Below are 13,899 nucleotides of genomic sequence, written 5' to 3' on the forward strand. Positions count from 1 at the left end.
TTATTTGTTTTCTTCTGCTTGGAAAGTAATTTTTGTTTATTTTCAAGACAAAAGCCTAAAATGAGTAGCTGTTCTTTAAAAAATGGGGTGGAAATCAAACACCCGTTTGGACCATGGATGACCCAAAAGGGTCATAGAAGTTCTGAAAAACCGTCCAGCTGGCAGTCACTGAAACAGATTCATGGAAGGTTTGAAGGGACACTGATAAAGTTGATCAACTTGAATGTCGATGATACCACTATATATTCTTTTAAAAATGTACAATTTCTATAACCCATCGATTATTAAATCAACTGAAAATATTTTCTTTGAAAACAGTTGTTATATTTAACCAAGTTTTATAAATTATTATCCAAAATTATATTTTTTGTAGGTCAGTGAAGGTTTGTTCTAGGATAAAGACATTAATTATAGCTAAATATGCGTAAAGTACTTAAAATTGCTTATTTTGAGAAGATTTGTTGAATCTGATTTGATGTTAAACCTAAAAATTTTAAAAACATCACCATCAAATCTAAAGAAGATCTACATATGCATCAACCTCTTAAGCCTGTGGGTCAAAGTTATACCATTCTTTAATTGCAGTTTAGGGCCACACAAAATCACTACAAGGACCACAAATGGCCCTCGGGCCACACTTTGGATACCCTGCTGTAAAGACTAGTTTGATTCTCTCCTGTTAAAGGAGAACCAATCTAAAAATCCACAAGCCTGGTTTTAATTAGCAAGTGCCAAGCAGGGAGAGTTTTCTTACCTTTGACAATCAATACAGCCACAGCTGACAGGCTCTCCACGTCTGTGTCCACCACGCAGATATATTTGCCAGCATGGTTAAGCTGAATGTTCCTGATCATAAGATCTCCCGCTGTTCTCTGCTACAGAGGAGAAGATAAGTTTCTATGTACAGCATGAAAGACAACAGACAGCTTATTAAAGAGTTTGGTGAAGCATGTATAAGGTAAACAGTGGTTCCAAGGATTTTCTGAGGTTCTGGTATTCTTTTGAACAACGTTTCCGAGTATATCAGGTCACAAGCAGCAGTTTAGCAGGTGTGGAAAGTAAAGGGAACAAAGTTGCTTACTGTGACTGCAGATTTTTTTTTGTTTGTTTGACAAGGTTGCTGTTTTTTCACTAGCTTTTAAGAGGTCATCAGTTGACCTTTAAGACACATTGCAAAGATCTACTGCAAAAGCAATTTGCACAGTTTTCTCTCAGTTATGGAGAGAAAAAAGGCTCCCTACATTCTGATCTGAGAGGATACCCATGAGCATGGAATGGTGAATTAGTGGTGAAATCGTTCTGCTGGCATTGGCAGGAGAATACCGCAATAGAGCCAATGTGGTTTAATTATGGAAATTAAACTCCCTGAAGCAGCAAAGTTAAGTTGATAATCTCTTTGGACCGGAGACATTTCTGGTATTTCTGGGTAAGAAGTCTCTTTTCAGATAAGAACATTGTCAGAAAAGAGACACAAGAAGAATGGCTAATCTCAAGGGTGTGAGGAAGTGTTTTGTCATTTGGGCATTTGCCATGCTTTGATTCCTTTAAAAGACACATCTAATAATGTACATCCACTTTCTGTTATGTGAGGCTGTGCAGCAGGCCATGTCACAGTGAAATTCATTGTGAGCCAAAGTATTAAAAAAGTAGCTGAGCTGAGACTGAGCTGGTAAAGGAGTACTCACAAAGAATTCAACCTGTCACAATGGCTAAGCACTAGTGTATTACCTACATAATGATTTTTCCGTGGGAAGTGTTATTTTTTAACATAGGGACTGTCTTGTTTCTATTCACAAAAAGTACAATTGGAAGCATGGAGGCCTTTATTGATCCATTTGCACTTCCTTTCACATATTTTTACTTCACCATGCAGCTTTTGTACTCCACAGAGAAGACTTAAAGTTGCACAATACATAGCATCAAACCAGCTCCAGTAAAACTAGAGTTTTAAAGGAGTAAGAATGAGGTGGGTTGACTGAAAAATCAGTTAGGCCAATTAATTAGTTAGGCCAATTCTATCTTTGACTGTTTAAAAAAAAAAATAAAAATCGGTCAATGTCTAGACATTATAAGCTGATTTAAAGTTAGTCAAGTCTGTGGGCAAAATGCTGTTATTAAACCATGACAGTGAGCACTTGTGAAATGTGCAGGTTGTATAATAATGAAGTTCTTCTTGTACTCATAATATGGAATATGAGATTTCCAAGTCAGAACTTTCAGACATAATCTTCCATAAAGTCAGAATTTAGACTTGAAAAGTTGGAAATTTCTGGCTAACCCTAATCTCAAAATATAATATGGCTGCCTTGAGCATGAAATGATGTGAAAGATGCAGTAATACATTTTTTAAATTATTTTTATTGGTTTGTATTTTATTAAATCAGTGGTACACATGATTTGTGACTTTACAGCCGCTACAGTAGTCCCTCGTTAATCGTGGGGGATCTATCCCCTAAAGCCCCGCGATAAGTGAAAAACCACCAAGTAGGAATTGTACAAGTAGTAAGTAGTAGTTTATTTTAGTATATATATATACATATATTGAGGTGTTAGTGTTATAAACCTTTCCCACACTCTTGCAATATTCTAAACAATGTTTCTAAACTCTAAGCGTTCTAAAAAAGCACAGAATTTCGTGATTTCAGCTCTCTGCCTTGTCTGCTCTCTGCCTCTCTGGGCATGGTCAAGATCTGCCAGCTCTCTCGGCCATGCCCACTTCTCTGCAGCAGAGCGGAGATCAGCTGATTAGCTGTAGGAGGAAGTTTATCCTGCAGTGTGGGCTGCACAGAGGTAGGTGCAGGAGGGAGCTTTTTCTGCAGCTGTGGGCTGCACACAGGTGCAGCAATTGCTAAATAATTTAAAATAATTTATTTAAAATGAAAATTTCATGCTGATCATGCATCTCATCCATCAATCAGCCAGTTGTGTGTCATGTCCAATCTTACTTTAAAAAACCACGATAGATCGAGTCTGAGATAAACAAACCGCAAAGTAGCGAGGGACTACTGTATTAGGAAACAGTGTACCAGATTTGACCATCGTTCATTGGGGGTACTATAAACCACATAATTTCCCACAAAAATGGCTGAATGGTTATCAATGAAATGTTGCACTGACCTAGAACAGTGACCTGAGCTAACATCTAAACGATAATTAAATACAAGTGGACATGGCCTATATGGTCTTGAAGAAGAAGAAAAAAAAAATCACAATCCTGTAGAGTGTGTCAAACTTGGTCAAATCATTTGATTTTTGTTTAAAAATACTTGATCATTTATATTTATATATTTTTTTTATTCAATGCTATATAATCAAATTATTTTCTATAGAACATTTTAGATCTGAGGGGCTTAAAAATGGTGTAAATAAACAAGCCATAACCTGTTATTAAGGAATATTTTCAGAATTTAACAGTCTTGCCATGTTAAGTGATTTTTTTTGTTTGTTTCAAAAGGACTTTTGATTTACAAAGTATATTGACTTACAATGGTTACAAATTGTTTATATCTCAAAAATCCTTATGGTGATTGCTATGATATAGAATGTACTTGCCTATGACCACAACCTAAGTTGTTTGGTTCAGTGTGGCAATGATTGGCAAAAGTAGGCGTGGCTTTTTGAGACTAAGACAATCATTAAAAATCACACATTTGACCTACAGAGCTAACATTTACAGGACATCATCTCTGATATAAAACAAATATGTTCTGGTACTCAAATTTATTTAATTTTAAAATATAAAATTTTTAGTGAGGAAGTCTTAAAAACAGCTAAATGCTAGTAAGTTAGGCTAGTTTTTCAATGAAAGAGAAAAATCTCATTTACACTATGCGGGAGAGATAAAATATTGAAGACATGCCAACTTGGACGTTGTCCAGATTAACAAGGTCCACGTCCAGGAACCAGGACATTCTGATGAGAAACGGGCTACTGGAACTTTCATGGACAAGGGCAGATAACCTAAAACTGTTGGAATTTTACTATGTGAGCAAGCCTAGAAAGAGGGGCTATATGGGAAGGATGCGGGAACTATCAACTTCAAAACCCATCATCCAGATTGACCCAGAAACATATTTGGACCTAACATTTGAGTGAGGAATATGCTATCACACCTAGAGATTGACAAGGTACAACAAAGTTGCTACGGCAATGGGGAGCCAGGAGAGGAGCTATACCATCATCCACACAATCAGAGTATGGGTACCAAGCCCCATTGAAAAGCCCAGAGGACAAGGGCAGCTGACCTGAGAATGAAGATTGTGACCAAGCTAAGCAAGACTAAGTGACAAAAACATACTTTGTGAAAGTTGCTAAGTATCCCTACAGACACTATCACAGTGACCAATAAGCTGGTATATACAAAAGCCACAGTGATCCTTAACTTGCCTGGCTATAAGACCAAGTCAATTAATATGGAACATTGCCCACCATGGAGAAGGAAGCTGGAAGCTAAGATCAAGGCAACATGGAGATAGATCATCTACCTGTCAGAACAACAGAAGCATGTGATGAACAAAGAGCTACCACAAAAATACTATTTCCCATGTCCAACAAGTCTAGAAAATGCATAGAAAAAACACCTCAAAGCTCTGGCTACTCAACTAAAGTGGTACACTCAGAAAGCAGAAGCCAGGAGAATAAGAAAGATATTCTCTGCCACACCATCTAGTGTACTCTCAATGGCAGAGGTACAACTTAAGAGTATATCCACTCAAAGTTGAGACTAATCAGTACTGTAAAAGGATATGGGAGAAGAAGGCATCACACATAAATGATGCCCCATGGCTACAAGATCTAAGATCTCAACACAGTAATCTCCCAGAAAGAGAACCAGTGCTCATTACAGTAGCAGGCATCTAATGCAGAGCCTCAGAAATGAACAGCTGGACTGCACCTGAGCCTGATATGATTCACACCCATTGGCTAAAGAAATGAACTGCTCTCCATGAACACCTAACATCACAGATGAACCAGCTGCTAATGGAAGTGTCCCACCAAAGATGAATAGACATATGGGTCAATACCTGAGCAAAACACAGATGAGAACTGACAACACCAGGGGAGCCAAACACCAGTTACTGGTCGACAGAACCATAGCTCAATACTGTAAGACCAGACACAAAAACCTGTGCACTGCCTGGATTGACTACAGGAAAGCTTATGACTTAGTGTCACATACATGGATACTGAACTTCTTGAAACAATACAACATCAACAGGACATCAACAATTTGACCAAGAATGTAGACGAAAAATCTAGAGGCCAATTCAAATCAAATTGCACAAGTCAGCAAATGTGGCATATACCAAGATGACACACTGTCCCCAGTCATGTTCTGCATAGGCCTGAATGCCCTCAGCCAGATCATTGCAAAAATGATAAACCAATCAAATACCACTGGCAGATTGAGAATGTGGCTGATATCAACAAATCCTACCAGTTGTTAGAGAGAGCTGGAACGAAAGACAGTGCAGAGGCACTAATCATAGCAGTACAAGAACAGGCCCTCAGCACACGAACAATAGAGGCCAGTGTCTACCATACCAGACACGACCCAAGATGCAGGCTGTGCAAAGATGCCCCAGAGACAGTCCAACACTTTCCATATTTATTTATGTATAATGTGAAAAATTTAATCCCAAAAATCATCCATGAATTTGGGATTCATTTTACACAGAAGTAAATTTCCACCACACAAAACATGTAAAGGAGAATAGTGACATACACAAAACTATGCTTTTCCCCCTGGTGCTCTCTGGTTGACTGCCTGCAAAGTTGTTTGCTAGAACATGGCTTCTCATTATAAATGCAAAACAACATGTGTTGTTAAAATAAACAGGGAAAAAATTGATACCACAATCATCATGTATCATTTTATTGATAGGTATACAGACCACAAATGCTGAAAAATTCTGATCTCTGAATGAAATTAGGGGTAGCATTAAGATTATATTTTTCCATGCTTTTCAAGCTATTAAAAATGAGGTTGCATTATACTTGAGATTGCATTATACACAAATATATATGGGAAAAGCAGGATACAAGATCCAGGCAGACAAAGCATACATGGAACACCATAGCCAAATGGCTGGAAACATCTGTGCCGAGTATGGACTGACGGTCCCACAGTCAAAGTGAAAGATACCACCAAGGGTAGTGGAGAATGGATGGGCTAAGATACTGTAGCACTTCCAGATCCAGACCAACAAACAGGTGAGGGCAAACCAACCGGGCATTGTGGTGTTCGACAAACAAAAGAAGGATGCAGTGGTGATAGATGTGACAATCTCAAGTGTCTCTAACATCAGGAAGAAGGAGTACGAGAAGCTGGAGAAACACCGAGGGCTGAAAAAGGAAATCCAGAAGTTGTGGTGAGGTTAAAGTGTCAGTAGTCCCAGTGGTCATTGAAGCACTTGGTGCTGTGACCCCAGAACTGGACGAGTGGCTCCAACAGATCCCAGTAAAAACCTCAGAGATCTCTGTCCAGAAAAGCGCATTCCTAGGAACAGTTACGATACTGAACAGGACCCTCACACTCAAAGGCTGTGTGTGTATGTGTATACTGTATGTGTGTGGTAAAATAAATACACTAGCATAGAAAGCTTTAGAGACTTCAGGTCCTCAAATACACCTTATGATTACTCCTCATTATGCCACAAATCTGTGATATACAATCCGTTGGCAGTATGTTGGGGCATGTGCCATGGTTGACATGCTTCAAGTGGCTTGGACGCCGATAATAACTGCTTGCAGTTCTAGTTTGGAGTTGTAACTGGAACTCTGTTATGTTGTATATGACATTATTCTCAGATCCTGACTTCAGAGATAAACGGAACGCGACAAGACTATTTTTGTTCTAATCTCTATGCCTCCAAGTATTAAAAAAAAATCTTATTTTTTTTAAGCTGACAGTGTTTTTGTGACAATGTCATCCAAAAGTTATACTTCAGGACAAGTCTGAGAGGGCACACATGGTTTTGAGCCCAGTGTTAATCCTGCTAAGGCTCCCTACCTTAAGCATCAGCCCAAATTTCCCAATCACCTATTTTTGCTTTTATTTAAAATCAGTAGAAAAGTAGCTTGAAGAGTCAAAATAAAAGAAACAAATTTAATTCATAAAAAAGCTGTCAACCTTCCTTATGTCTTAGGATTACAATCAGCGATTATGGATTGACTTTTAAACAAAGGATCACTTACCACACCCACCAGCTCAAAGTGACCGTCTCCATTGGTGATCAGCTGTCCATTAAAAGCCCAGGAAAAGGACACATCAAGGACGGGGTCACTGATGACCTGACAGGGCAACACAACGCTCTCACCTACAATGATTTCCATGTCCACTGGACCCTGGATAAATCTGGTTGGGTCTGTCACAGAAAAAAAATAAAAAGTTTTTAAATCTGGGAGTTGCACATGAGGTGCTGTTGATTTAACTGTACCAGAAGTCGTAATGCAACACTTACTAAAACACAAGAACATGCTGTGTAAAACAGTGAATCACAAGCTTAGCTGTGTTGACGTTATAAAGGAAGGTCTCATAAAAGTCTCAGTCAAATATTGTGTGATTACATGCAGCCTGCCACCACTAAAATGGGTAATAGGATGACACAGCTCATATAATCTTCTGAAATCCTGATAGAAATTGCAATGCACTGCTGATCAGATAAAACTTCGCATAATGGGCTCCTCAGTGGAGCTGGTACCAAAATGAGAAGCACAGCTTTAAAGTCTACTAAAGCAATCATTTAGAGAAGCCCCTCTGTGCTTCAAAAGCCAAGATAATGAATCTGCAGGAATCAAATAAAGAAGGTACAACACAAAGGAAGAGGACTTGTTCTCTTACATCTTACCTTACAATGATAGTCAAGAGGAAGGAAAAAGATTACATGCCCCCCCCAAAAAAACTCCACTACGTTCTTAGACTGGTGAGAATCAATGTTTTGGTAGAAGCTGCGTGGCCCTGACTGCTTTATGACTGTGAGAAATACTAGAGATGTTAAAAGAAATAACTGGCCTTGGCAATCTACGCAGCAGACAATATCACTCAGCTGATTAATAAAAACCAATAGGAAACAGAAAAGTAAGAAGCAGGCAAAGATAATGGATGGATGGATGAATGGATGGATGGAAACTGAGAACACTAAGCTGTCACTCCAGCATGAAAACCAAACAAACAAATAAACAGCAGCAACAACAAACAAACACGCCCAACAATAACAACCTCCATGACACCACCTCTCTAATGCTTTCATTGCTTCCACTCAAGGCACTTTCATTTGCTGCAGTAAATTGGTTGTTTCAGCCGCTTTGAGGCAAACAGTGTTCAAGTACTTTGTCAAAAGCATTCTGAGGCGGATTATGGCAGCTGCTGCACAAATGTTGCAGGACAAAACGACTGAAAGATGAGCTTTTTTTAACGCAACTTAACCATTAAGTTACATTAAGTGCATTTCAGAAGGAGCAATCCAAAAGTTTTGACACTCCTCAGAGCCAAATTTCAGTTTTTAACCTCAACGCAGTGTCTTTTTCTTATGTTAATTTGTGCTGAGTCGTAAATTCTGCTTACTAAGTGAAGTGCCCCGCACAAAAAAACCCCAGCAATAATTGGAGAGCTCACCCGTAACCAGGAGCCTTCCAGTTGTACTTGACATCCCAAATCTATTCCTAGCGAAGCACGTGTAGCTGCCTGCATCAGATTTGCTCACATTTGCAAGTCTCAGAGTTCCATCGGGGGAAAGCGTGATCCTATAGGAGTGTGCAAACAGAGACGGCAGGAACAAAAACCTTTTTAATCATCATACAAACAATGACTTCATTTTTGTCAGTGTTTTGTAATATGGAAGACATCTTTTAGTTAGAAAGTGTGTATACGCGCAGTCGTTATTGATTAGACCGAGGGTGCAGAGGAGGGAGAAACTGCCAATGCTATTTTAATTAGATTCACAGAGAAGAATACTCAATTGTTTCTGTGATTACCTGTCGTTCATGTGGATAGGCAGGTTTCCTTTCTTCCATAAGATGCTTGCTGTGGGATAGGCTTTGGGTTTACAGTCCAGAGTGACTGTAGTTCCTGCCTTGGCTTTGAGCAAAGCTCTGAGGACATTGCCTGTGAAGTCTGGAGGAGAAGCTGATGGGAAGCAGTAAACTGTCTTTAGTACAAGACTGCAGTAAATCTCACAAGGCATTTGAAGCAAGCTGTAATTCAATCTGAGAAAATCATTAAATGCTACAGTGACTGAAACGGACATTTTAAAAGGCTGTAGAAGGAGTTAAATAGAAAAACAAGGCAAAATTTGAGATTTTTTAAATTTCATTTCATTCCCGTTGTAAGCCGCTTTGAATCAAAGTGTCTGATAATGGCTAGATATAAGAAATTCAGTGTGAAAAGAAAACTTTTAAACAAATCAACTGAAATATACATAAGTTTATCACTACAGAGAGAGGTATTTATCACTCCATCCACATCACATCAAAGTAAAGACTGTCGCAAGAAGAAAGATTATTTTAAATGTGTTTGACCCCCACAAAATCCTCCTCACTGACCCCTTTATCTGTTAAGCCAGGCAACCTTTAGGCAAGACAGTAAGATGACCTTTAGATTCTTTGGTAACAATGATTTGGGGATTTAAAGATAAATGCCATCCTACCTAAAACCATTAGTTCAGCAGCAAAGTATATGACACCGTGTTTATTCTCAGCCACACACTGGTACATGGCGGCATCAGAGAGTGTCAGCACAGACACTGACATGACTCCATCTTCCACATGGATCCGATCCTGTGAAAAAAAGAGATTAAAAAGCCATCACTGCCTAAAAGATTAATTGATTGGTTGATTGTTAGATGATTGTTTCTGCTAACTACAAATTTTTTGTGCTTCCAACTTATTTCTGCTCATTTCAGCTTTAATTGCAGTTCCTTTCAGCTTATTTCTGCAAGTTGCAGCTTTGTCTACTGTTTCAGCTACTATTTTGCTGTTTTATGCTAATTTTAGCTTTTTCAGCTAATTCCAAATTTTTTGCAAAAATTTAAACTTTTTTCAGCCCAATTCAGCAAAAATGTGGTCTCTCAACTTCCTTCTAGCAATTTAAACTTCTTTCTGCTTTTTTAGCTACTTTTCAGCAGTTTTTTTGGTGCTAATTTCACCTTTTTTCAGATAATATCCACGTTTTGTGCTAATTTCTGCTTCTTTCAGCCTAAATGGGCAAACATGTTCTTTCTGCTTTATTCTGATGGTTTAAGCTTGTTCTAACTTTTCAGCTAACTTTTTTTTGTTGTTGCATTTTTAACTAATTTCATCTGTTCTCAGATAAAATCAAGATTTTGTGATTATTTCTGCTACACTCAGCCTAATTAACTTATTTCTGCCAATTTCAGCTTGTTATGCTCCTTTCAGCGGAGTTCTGCTAGTTTCAATTTTTTTAACTACTATTTAGCTGTTTTATGCTAATTTTAGGTTTTTCAGTTATTTCCACATTTTTTGTACTCATTTAAACTTTTTTCAGCCTAATTTAGCAAAAAAGGTTCTCTTTCCCTTCCAAATGGTAATTTAAGCTTCTTTCTGTTTTTTTAGCCAATTTTCAGCAGTTTTTTTGTTGCTAATTTCAGCTCTTTTCAGATCATTTTCACTTGTGCTCATTTCTGCTTCTTTAAACATAATTCAGCAAATATGTGTTCTTTCTGCTTTCTTCTGCACTTCTTCATTTCTTCTGCTTTCTTTAGGATTCTGCATTTCAGCTACTTCAGCATGTTTTTTTGTCAATTTCAGTTGCTTTTCAGCAAGTTCTTCTGCAGTAAGCATTCACACTGCATTTTTGCATGCATTGTACACATATTTTATGATTGTCTATTGTTGTTGTTGATGTCCACTGTTGTCATCACCCTTTGTTAAAAATTCAGGTCTCAATTAATTTTACGTATGTGGAAACTGGATTTTGTTTCGACATTTGCTTTGTGGATGGGAGAGATGTTTAACATGTTGCACCTGGAGAGACTGTGACTGTATAATGAAGAAAGAGGAGCTGAGTTTGACCAGACATGGGACTCTTTTCTGAAATACATCAAAGGCGATGAACCTCAAACTGTAGTAACCTTGTGAAACTCACTGTTTGCCAGGATATATAATTTTGAATATGCATGATAAGTATGAGTTTTTGTGTGTTTGTTTGTATGCTGTTGTTTTTTTTTGGAAGGTTTATAACATGCAGACGTGTTTTGTTCATTCTGTCAGTTGTCTAAAAGTGTGTTCTTATGTTTTTTTGTTTTTTTTGTAGCACTCTTAAAAAATTTATATATATATATATAAATATATATATATATATATTATATAAATATATATATATATATATATATATATATATATATATATATATATATAGAAATATATATATATATATGTATATATATATATAAACTTCAGGTCTCTCCTTAACCTGTATAAATAAAGGTTGAATGAATTTTTGCAGGTAATTTCTCTAGTTTAATTTATTTTAATGACTGTGCTCATTTATTGGAAGAAAAATAAACAATTTCAGCCATTTAAAAAAAAGTTTTTGTTGTCTGATATTTAAGACCCATTTATATATCAAATATGATTTTTCTTACAGGTGTGACATAGTTCCTGAAGTAGTACATTTTATTATCATTTAAGAAAAAGAAAAGACAGAAACTACCTAATTTCACATGTTTTCAAATGCTTTTTATATGCACTTGCAGCTCAGCTCTGATTCATCCAACCTCTGTCTCTTGTCCTTTAAATCAGGGGTCATCAACAATTTTGCTTAAGGGACAAAATATTTCTAGGCATACAGTGTTTAGCCAACATTTGATTAGTCATTTTTTTCTGTTAATTAAGGTCAGTCTGTTTCATTTATTTTAATTCTGGCTGCCAGTTTGTGACAGCACACATTTTATGACAGCTTTAGCTAACAATGTAAACATAAATTCCCTTTTTCTGTTTAAACTGAAACGTTTTAGTTGAAACTGTACTTGCAAATCTTTATATATTTTATATCACTACCTTGGAGGTTAAAAGGATCTAAATACACCTGTGCCTAGAAATCACAGGACATATTAAGGAGGGCACACCCCTGAAGTCTATCAATTTATGGGATATGTGAAGCATGAGATCAGGAGAGTGCCTGCACACGTGAGACAGGATTGTGTAAGTGAGGGAGGAAATAAAAACCTTTCTAAAAACATATACAGTGTAATACTGAAGGATTAAGGGCCTGGATCAGACAGGTATCCAACAAACCAGTGATCAGTAAGACTGAGATCCAGAGTTCCTTTCTGGAGATGAGAAAACCATCAGTGCAGCGCTCCATCTCTAAAGGCTTTATGACAGAGTGACAGACAGAAGTCATTACTCACTGAAAGCCATAAGACAGACCACAGACCCTCAGACCAAAAGAAGCAAAATCCCCCGATATGATGAAACACAGATTGAACTTTTTGGCATCAATTCCTCTGTCTGGATTTTTCCATCCTTCAAGTAAAACAGAAGCAGGCCCTGAACATCGCCTCGTCTCTGTCTACAGTCAAACACGAGGATGAGTTCATTTTCAAAGTGGGAGACTAGTCTGGACATGGGATAGATGAAGAAAACATGGCAATCATCAATTAAAACCTTTTTAAAGTGCTATGATTTTAGGTTTTTGTTTCAATAAGGTTGAGGCACATGTTCAAAACAATACAGATATTTTTCAGGTGAGCTCTAAACTGATCCTGGAATGACTGTTTTAGATGTCTGGATCTGAACCCAGAAGGTGGAGAGACCTAAACTTGGACGTACACATCCAGTGGCTTGAAGTTTTCAGCCCAGAAGAACAAAAAGCAGCTTCCAAAGGAAAGTTTAACAAGATTTTAAAATCGAATTTAAAATGGTTTGAGGGGGGCTAATCCTGCCAGTGATCTCTAAGCCATGTGTATTGTTTGAATACTAATACTAATAGAATATTACAGCCATTTCTTTCTAATAATAATAAAAAAACAACAACATTGTACAAACTCATGGAAAAATACTTTTCTTTGTTTGTGGTGAACTGAATCAGACCACAGCAATCATCTGGTAAAGAAAAAGCAGGTAAAAATGGATGGACTCCAATTAAACAAAATAAATGGTTAAAAAAAAAAAAACCAGTGTATCGACACCAACACAAGCCTATAATTTCAAAACGTTTCCCAACAAATATGCATTTTAAATTATTTTGAGGCACAAAACATATTTTATGGGGTAACATTTTGCTTATTTCATTCAATTATTTTAATTAAAACACTGTAAGTTGACTCTCAAAACTACTGTATATGTGACACAGTGCCAGCCCAATCCTCCATGGGGCCCTCTATTTCTGCTAATAACGTGGATTACTACAATCAACAGTCAGATGATCAGATCATTCACCACCTAACACAAACTCATTACAACTCTGACAGCCCTTTTTACATTATCCTATATGTATATATCATAGTGGTACTAAAAGTAACAAAAGAAAAAAAAAAAACCACCAGTATGCAATGTATTTTACAGCAAAAGTGTCATGCACTTTATTATATTTGGTTCCAAAGAACTGCAGCAGTAATATCCAAAATAATTTGTAGTGCAAGATCAACAACAAACAGATAAAGTAACTTAGACACATAAAAATAAATTAAATTGTGAAAAAACAGACCAAATTAAATAGAATAAAAAAATAAAATATCAAGGAAATACTTAAATAATGTAAATGAACCATGTAAACCATGTAAAATGGTTTAAAAAAGAAAGTTAAAATTTAATAATTAGATCTTAAAACAACAATTTACAAAAGCTGAACTTAAAATATTAAATGGAATCAAATAGAAATCATTACCAAAAAAAATAAAAAAATAAAAAAGCAATTCCACTTTTTTTTTGGGGGGG

General features: G+C 36.9%; 1 protein-coding gene across 1 annotated transcript in view; it reads right to left on the reverse strand.

Moving 5' to 3' along the window:
• Positions 1 to 13,899, reverse strand: part of cntn3a.2 (contactin 3a, tandem duplicate 2) — a 47,876-nt gene that overhangs the window by 14,336 nt on the left and 19,641 nt on the right. The window contains exons 9-13 of the mRNA XM_037684251.1: positions 9,648 to 9,777; positions 8,977 to 9,127; positions 8,618 to 8,745; positions 7,198 to 7,367; positions 755 to 875 (exon numbers count right to left, since the gene is read on the reverse strand). Of these exons, the coding sequence (XP_037540179.1) occupies positions 755 to 875; positions 7,198 to 7,367; positions 8,618 to 8,745; positions 8,977 to 9,127; positions 9,648 to 9,777 (700 nt within the window). The remainder of the gene's footprint in view (positions 1 to 754; positions 876 to 7,197; positions 7,368 to 8,617; positions 8,746 to 8,976; positions 9,128 to 9,647; positions 9,778 to 13,899) is intronic.

The sequence above is a fragment of the Nematolebias whitei genome, chromosome 11, assembly GCF_014905685.2.
Source record: "Nematolebias whitei isolate Nwh7 chromosome 11, NemWhi1, whole genome shotgun sequence".
NCBI classification, from domain to species: Eukaryota; Metazoa; Chordata; class Actinopteri; order Cyprinodontiformes; family Rivulidae; genus Nematolebias; species Nematolebias whitei.